Genomic DNA, 8,635 nt, shown 5'->3' on the forward strand with positions numbered 1-8,635 from the left:
TATTTGGAAGATGATATGTTTTACTGTTTTGATATTACTACATTTGATTATTCTCCTCTATTTTTGTCAATTTTTTCAGAGTACCGTTATTATGAGTGTGGTGCATAACAACTTCCTAACTAACGCAAATCCATTGAAATTTGGCTATATGAACATCTGGGGAATAGGAAACCAACAGATTACAGGTGTTACTGTCACTTATGATGGACAGACACATACGATTACTAACTTCACCAGTAACCAAGGAAATCAGGTAGGTGAAAAAATTAAAGGTTTTGGTTACAATATATTCTCAAGTACTGTTATAATAAACCCATTCTTTTTAGTCTATACATTTCTGTATATTCTCAATTTATGCATCTTAATGTATATTCCAATAATGTAAAGTGATGGATATAAACCCAAGACATAAAGATACTAATTTTAGATTGAAACTGCATTGTTAAACCTCTCTGTTATGCCTAGGCAATGCAAATAAGCTCTTCCAGGCAGGAACTTTCGGTTTTCGTTTCCTAAGCATAGCGTCAAGGCTTACATAATGAATTACATCTCAAAAACACTACATTAAAAGAAAGTTAACAGAAATGCCAGAATTAAGGCCGATACCACAACCTTAATTCGACCCTATTTTTATTTGCATTATGATACAGCCTTTAATTACAGAATCACATACTGGTTTTCTTCAGGACCCTTGCCTCATTCACTGAATGGTTAGTTATTCAGTGTTTCTCTTTAATCCTGCATATTGAGTGTGTGCCCTCAGGCCTATTTAATGCACACCATCCAAACTCTGAACTGAATGCAAAATTGTTTATTTCCTCATGGCATTTCTGTGGTGCTGTCACCATGGTATTTGAGGGCCCAGCATCACACACAAATTTGGTGGCAGAGAGGGATAGACTCTAATTCCTCAGGATGGGAGTTGCAGTTGTGAGAGCCCAGCACTTCTCCAAATCTGGCCCCAGGTATCTCACATGGGACATCCCAAAAATGGAGGAATACACATTTAGTGGCTCGCTGAAAATGTTTGTTTAGGTGGTGACCAGCATCACACAGAAATTCGGCACGTGAGAAAGGGATGGAATCCGTTTTCCAGGATGACATGCAGCTACCTTAACCATGGAACCATCCTTTCCCTTCTTGCAGTCTCCTGCCTAAATACTTTCAAACTTCTGCAATTCTGCAACAAATGATGCGAGTCTACAGACCATAGCCTCACTCACTGTATAACCTTGATTAATTCAAATAGCACCGTGCATCTTGTGCACTGAATGAGGCAGAGTCCTGTGGGGGAAAACAGTGTGATCAAATAGTCAAACTATATCGTAATGCATGTGTACAAGTGGGCTGAATTAAGGCAGTCTTAATTCTGGCATTCCCTAACTTTTTGTGCTGAACTTTGCAACCTTAAGGTTTTGGGGTGGTGATATATAAAGAAAAGGTTAATGTGGTTCTTTGGATATAATTTACGAATTTCAAGCAAGCAAACACAAATTGGAAAAACAGAAAATCCATTATGTGAAACCATATGGCCTATAATTTGGATCCTCAGCAGGCCTTGGACCTTTTGATCAACAGATTATTTGAGCTCACGGAGTAATTGTAGCAGTAACAGGCTCTTGTCCTCTTTTGTCAACCAGTCACTAAGGAGGCGGTGATACATATGCTTTGCCAGTGGATTTCACAGCTATTTGCTGACAGCAAAGAAACGTAGCGACTCAAGAATCCTAGGTTCAATTCCAGGTTCTATAGGGGAGTGTGTTTTAGTGGTTATAAAGTCGTCTGCCTCTGTGCCCATAGTGTCTCTACTTCTATTCACCCCAGCTCTGAACTCTATCTCCATCTCCTCCTATGGACTTCCCCATCCTGGTTCCTGATTCCCTGCATCCCCACCTACTATTCCTGCCTCTCTTCTCAGTCTGTCTCACCTCCTTTCTGCTCCTGCCACTCTGCTCTCATCTACTCCCCCTTCCAGTTCCTATAGAGGCTCAGATATTAAAACACACATTCAGGGTTGTTAACTATCTCCTATTTGGATTTATTTGTGTTCAAATGATATCTTTGATTTAAGGCTCTGATTCAGGAAAGCACTTTAAATTTTTTTTTTAAGCATGTGTTTAATTTTTAACACATGCTTAAGTGTTTTCCTTAAGTAGGGACAAAATAAATCCAAGCTATTTGTTTTTCCTTTTAAAAATACTTTTCCTCATATTAGAGATCAATTAAAAGAAAGTAGAATTCCATTTCATTACCCTTAGGTTCATTTGTTTAGGTCTAGTATTCACCAACCCATTTTCTGTGCAGTAACTGCTAGGCAGAATGTTTTGTTCTTTATTTATACCAGGCTGCTCTTGCTTCCTCTACAAGTTTTCATTTGATTCCTTTAATCTAATACCTCTCTCAACTGAGCTAAGCTCTCTTTCAGCTCCTTCTTTTCTCATTTTCACTGACAGCCTTTGCTGCCTTCTGTTCATCCTGTGCTGCTATCAGTCATGAGAAAATGCTTTTAAGGGTTCTACCCTTTCCATCTCTTGAACTACCTTGAGAAAACGAAATATTTTCATGCCACCTCTGTACACACTAATTTAAAATGGATCTAATCTTTCCTGCTCTCTACTTTCTTATAACTAGAGACATTTTCAAATGAAAATAGAGATATCCTCTCCCTTAGGGATAACCTAATCTCTCTCACTCTCTTCCCATATAACATTTCAAGCAATAAATAAAGTTTTCATGACTTTGAGAACTTACCACAGCGCAGAGGCAGTTTTCAAGAGTTTTAATTAAAGCTAAGCATTTATTTAGGTTACAGTGTCCTATCTTCAACTTGTATAGAATCATTTCTTTTCTTGTATTTAATCTTTGATCATCTACCTACCTTTGAACTTGGATGACTATCCTTTCCTTGTCCCATTTCTGCAGTCACTCTTGCATAACTTTAACCTTATAAGACACAATAGAATTTCGCACAAGTAGGGCAACCTTTTTCAAACAGGGGTGTTTTTACTTGCTGTGTGGTTAAATATAGCCAGTGTTACAGGAGCCTGGAATAGAGTGGTGCACTAAATGTATAAATTTTCTAATTAAAATACCTTAAGGAGAAAGAGATACAACTTTGGAACCTAACTGATTTTTCCAAACTGCTTATTACTTAAAAATGAAAAGTCAGTTAGACTTCTATTGCATACCTAGTTTTCTGTCTATAACTGAATATTAAGCCATAACTAATATTGTTTGCAATGTTGTTGTAGCTGTGTTGGTTCCAGGATATTAGAGAGAGAAGGTGAGTCAGATAAGATCTTGGAACAACTGCTGTTGGTGAAAAACACAGGTTTTCAAGCAACAAAGAGCTCTTCTTCAGGTCAAGAGAAGAGCTCTGTATAACCTGAAAGCTTGTCTTTTTCACCAATAGAGGTTGCGCCAGTAAAAGATATTACCTCACTCACCTTATAACTAATGCTGACAGTTCAATGGGAAATCTGTTTAAATGATTAGTTATCCTGTGTAATTTTGAAGTATATAAACTTTAAAACAAAAAAATGCTTTTGAAAACGTAGCCTTTTTGGTTCATTAGGAAAGTGTATCCTTTCCTAGGCTCTTCCATTATAAGTATTTTACACAACATACAGTCATGTCTTTTAGGCCAAGGTCCTGCAATGAACTCCAAATGGGCATAACTTCTATTTAGCCCTGGGTGAAAACACATATCAATAGACCAAGGACTAGTTCCACAAAGGGGACTGAGACTCAATGTTGCAATGCCTGACATTTAGGCACCCTGCAGTCTAGTGGACTCTCTAGCCCCAAGTTAGGTACCCATGCTCCCTATACAATGCATGGGGCGAGTTAGGTGCTGAAGAACGGAATCTACAAAAGCCAGCAAATTGAATGTAGAGCCACTTAAGCTAGCCCGTAGGAAATGCTGAGGAGAAGGGTGAGTAATTAGGTTCCCCCTCCCCCACAAAAGGAAGGTAGGTATTTTAAGTTCAGGTTGGAGGGAAGTGCTGCCCTCTGCTTTGGATTCTCAGATTTGAACTCTCTCCTGGAATTAGCTACCATAGTCATTTTTCACCAAAAAGGAGGAGGAAGTAGTGGTGCCCCCCTATACTTTTAGCCAGTGGTTGGGCACTTACCTCGGCTGAGAGAGACTCAGGTTCAATTCCCTCCTCTGCTTTATATAAAGAAAGGAATTGAATTTTGGATCTTCACCCCTCCCAAGTGAGTGCCCCAACCATTGGCCCATGGGTTTCTCCCAATCTCTCTCTGTGTATAATAAAGAGTCACTGGATGGAGAAAATATGAGAATGAGGCACTCAGGTGAGACTTTAGAAATGAAGGGAGCAAATGAGTTAGGCAGGAAAATGCTTAGTTTAAGAATCCTGTTGGAACTTAGACATGAGCTGGGAGCCAGGCATCTAGAGTGAGGCATCATATACTGACTAACAGATTTTTAAATATCTACAACACTTTACTAATGAAATTGTAGGCACTGAGGGGAGTTTACCAGTGGAAATCTAGGTGGATGAGGACTTCAGACTTACGTGGCAGCTGAAGAGTTTTTTTTGAAGAACTAAAATTTAGATTTTGGTGCCTAAAGTGGCAGTTTGGTCACTTAAATCCCTTTGTGGATCTAGCCCCAAATCCCTAAGAATGACTGGGCTGCGCTCCCCTCCATTGTGATTTGTTATTATAGACTCATACCGATTTTCTTCCTTTGGCCTCTTCTCTACTTGCAGGTGCTACAAATTGATTTTACTGAGAAAATATTCAGCATTGAAAAATTTACACAACTTACATGGACAACAAGCAATTAACCATCTGTGGACAAGAGGCAGTTTTAAAGCATCTCCAGAGGCATATTTTCATCAGCTATTGTATTTTGTTCAGCTATACTAATAGCAAAAAAACCAAAGAAATGAAAAAGTTCTGTTGTGCATACTACTGCACTAAGACATGTAATTTTGCCTGTGCCACTTAATTCTGACATGATTAGTAGGGATGTTTGCTTAGCTTGCACACATGGGTAGGAGCCCATTTTGAAACATACATGTCATATTAATGAAAACACATGTTAAGAATTCTGAGATCTTTTGCTGAGTAATAAAGAGAGCTTAATTTTTGCAGGTTATTGAGGTGGAGAAAAAAGCCAGTGAAATATAATAGTATAATTTATCTTACTGTGTGCAAAAGAACTGAAGTTATGAAGTTACTATGTATTGAAAATAAAAATGTATAAATAAATACATTTTGATTTATTTTGGATGTAACTTAATTTTTAGTTGAATTGAGTCCAAATCATAATGTGCACTTTATCTATCCCAATCCATGAGGGCAGGGACCTAATCTGAATGCAGATCCTGAGCTCATGTTGTATCCTGCAGATAGATGTATTTAGTGTGGACCCTTTCAGCCAGGCTTAGCTAAATTGACTCTGTGTGGTCTGACACTTCTTTGTCCTACAAACAGATGCAGCATATATCCTTTCTATATAATGGTCTGAACCAATTTTGGATATCAGGTTCATCTTTAATATTACAAATATTCAGTTAAATAGGATATTGCTGTTTCTGCTGCTGTGTCCACTTTAACTAGTGGAAACAATACTGTAGTTTTCAACTTGATGCAGTGAGTCAGCAGAGATCCTGGAATAATAGTTTAAAGTTACCAGCAAGGGGCTTAGCTGAATGTAGCAGAACTGTTTCATTCCTCACATAAAAAAGGAGAGGGAGGGTTTCAGAGCTTCATGGCTGTCTATGAGCAACATTTCATTTTGATGCTATACATCAGGCCTGCACAACTCGTAAAGCGGTGAGGGCCACATTATTCCAAAGAAAACAGCTGAGGGCTGAAACTCCCCAACCCCCCGGAAACTCCCCCCCCGGACCTCCCGGTCCACGGAAACACCCCGCCCCAGCACCGCCCAGCCCTGCAAAAACAAACCCTCCTTCCCCAGCGCCGCCCGACCAAAACAGCTGTGGGCCAAAAAGGAAGGTTGGGGGTGGGGAGGTGATACTTGATTTTAAATCAATCAGGGGCTCCCAGCTGAAGAGGTGGCTGGGAGCTGTCAGGGGCAAATTAAAGGGCCCAGGGCTCGGGTGGCTGGGGGAAACTGGAGCTTTGCGGGGCTGGGGCAGGGATTTAAAGGGCCCAGAGCTCCTGCTGCTGAGGAAAGCCCGAGCCCTTTAAATCCCAGCCCCAGCCCATCCACTGGAGCTGGGATTCAAAGGGCTCTGGGCTGCCTGCAGCTGCCAGGGATCCTTTAAATCTCAGCTGCGACTGGGAATCTCTGCAGGCAGACCAGAACCCTTTGATTCGTGGCCTCAGCTGGGATTTAAAGGGCTCTGGGCTCCTCGCCACTACAGGCATATCAGAGCCCTTTGATTCCCAGCCGTGGCTGAAATTTAAAGGGCTCAGAGCCTTTTAAATCCCGGCTGCGGCTGAGATTTAAAGAGCTCTGGGCTCCCGGTGGCTGTGGGCAGCTCAGAGCCTTTTGAATCCCTGCCGCGGCTGGGATTTAAAGGGCTCTGGGCTCCCTGCAGCTGCTGGCAGCCCAGAGCCCTATGAATCCCGGCCGCAGCTGGGATTTAAAGGGCTCTGGGCTCCCTGCTGCTGCGGGCAACTCAGAGCCTTTTGAATCTTTGCCAGGGCTGGGATTTAAAGGACTCTGAGCTCCCCGCCACTACGGGCAGCCTAGAGCCCTATGAATCCCGGCCGCAGCTGGGATTTAAAGGGCTCTGGGCTCCCCACTGCTGCGGACAGCTCAGAGCCTTTTGAATCCCCGTCGCGAGCCACACAGTGAGCCTCTGCGGGCCACGTGTTGTGCAGGCCTGCTATACATGAATGGCATTTGGCTGAGCTCCTTTGCTGCTTTGTTTCTGCCAGCTCAGGACAAAGCCAAGTGAAAGGCAGAGCTTATGGGCATGTTCAAAGCTGCACTCAAAATCCAAACTCAGAGCTCAGAGCATTTTGGCAACTGAGATGGGTGGCGCTTAGTTTGTGCAGATCTTAGAAGTGCACCTCCATCTTTTTTTCTTCTGTTCTCCCTCCCAATGAGGAGCCAAGAAGAAAGAGGGACCAAAAGTGTTTGTGGCAGTGGTGGAGGGGACTGGAAAGAGAGAAGAGCACCTTTTGCAAGATTTCATTAATGTGAGGCATAAATATTAATGAGCAACAGGCAATCATTGATTATTAAAGACCTTTCACTAAATGATTATTATTAATAGTAGAGACAATGCACTAACGAATTAGAGAGAAAGTGTCTTTTTAAAGGCTAAATTCATAAAAGGGACTTAATCATTGCATTGTCTAACTTTTAGGAGCCTTGCTTGGTAGTGAAATTCATAACCCTGAATCAGTTGTGCAAACTCCCTATATAATGCCTGGGAAGAGTTAGGTACCTACAAATGAGATTCACAAAGGCCAGCCTAAGCCTGACAGTAGGAAAGAGGGGTGTGAGTTAAGCCCCACACCTCAGGGAATTAGGTGCTTATTGCCTTGTGGGAACTACAGTCTCCTGGAATTAGTTGCTAAAGGCATCACTGCAGAGCAGCCAGGGTAGGGGGAAAAAGTAGCAGCACCTGCTTCCCTTAGAACCTTTAGCACATGGTGTTAGAATACCAGTTGAATTCCTCACTCTGCCTGATCTGGAGCAGGGATTTGAAGGTGAGTGGCCTACCTTTCAGGTGAATCACTGACCTAACTTATGGTTTCTCTTTGTACAAGCCTGGTTCAGTGGCACCTGGACTAGCACCTAAGCTCCATAAAGATGCACTCTAAGACTTTGTCTTGGTCAGTAGGGTAATTAAGAGGGGAATAAAGTGCTCCCCTTTGTGAGGGCTTCCATGTGGCAGGTGCGTGGGCAAGTGGCACTGAGGTAAGCCATTGGCCCTGGTCATCTGAAAAAAGACCTATCAATCACATTCTTCTAGTCTAAGCTGCCACCCTCACACCCCGACCCAAATCCAAGTGCGTGTCCACAGCAACTTCCCGGAGTGGTTGGGGGGAATGTTGGTTCCCTGATAAACCAGGCTCAGCGTTGGACCTCAGAGAAGGCATTTCCTAAAAAGTGGAGCTCGGGTCTGGGATCCTAATGTTTGGTACAGTGAGGTGAGAATCCTGTCTTTCATATCCCTTAAATCATAAAGCCAATGAATGGGTGAGGGCCCAGCAATAGGATTGGACCAGTTGTGGAGGGGTGGCTTGCACTTTATGGCCTAATAGTTCTCCAATAAGTGAAGGTAATAAAGTTGTGCCCTCTTTAAACCACTTTCCATGCATCTTGTCTTGGCGCCCAGCTTTCAGGGACAAAAGGAATATTTGAGCTGAATATCAAGAAAAACTTCTTAATAGTAATATCTGGTAGACCGAGGAAATGTCACCCAAGAAAAGCATTAGTGCTCTGGCCCATGGGAAATTTAAACCTAACCCCAATATAACACTAGTAAATACACAAGAAAGAAAAGGCTTCCATTGATAGATGAACGTGCCCACCTAACTTGTATGATTATTTGTTATTGCCTGCAAGTGAAAACACATTAAGGAGGCTGGTCTTTCATGCTATGCATCAGGCATCTCAAAATAAAAAAAGAGAGACAACCATAATAAGCCTGCATGGTGACTACTTAATTGATATTTC

At 42.0% G+C, this 8,635-nt stretch overlaps 1 protein-coding gene across 1 annotated transcript in view; it reads left to right on the plus strand.

Moving 5' to 3' along the window:
• Window positions 1–5,173, plus strand: part of LOC115657626 (maltase-glucoamylase, intestinal-like) — a 59,491-nt gene extending 54,318 nt beyond the window's left edge. Inside the window, 2 exon segments of the mRNA XM_030575681.1 lie at window positions 80–253; window positions 4,737–5,173. Of these exon segments, the coding sequence (XP_030431541.1) occupies window positions 80–253; window positions 4,737–4,814 (252 nt within the window). The 3' untranslated portion in view covers window positions 4,815–5,173.
• Window positions 5,174–8,635: the final 3,462 nt, after the last annotated feature.

This window comes from Gopherus evgoodei, chromosome 9 (assembly GCF_007399415.2).
Source record: "Gopherus evgoodei ecotype Sinaloan lineage chromosome 9, rGopEvg1_v1.p, whole genome shotgun sequence".
Classification (NCBI taxonomy): domain Eukaryota; kingdom Metazoa; phylum Chordata; order Testudines; family Testudinidae; genus Gopherus; species Gopherus evgoodei.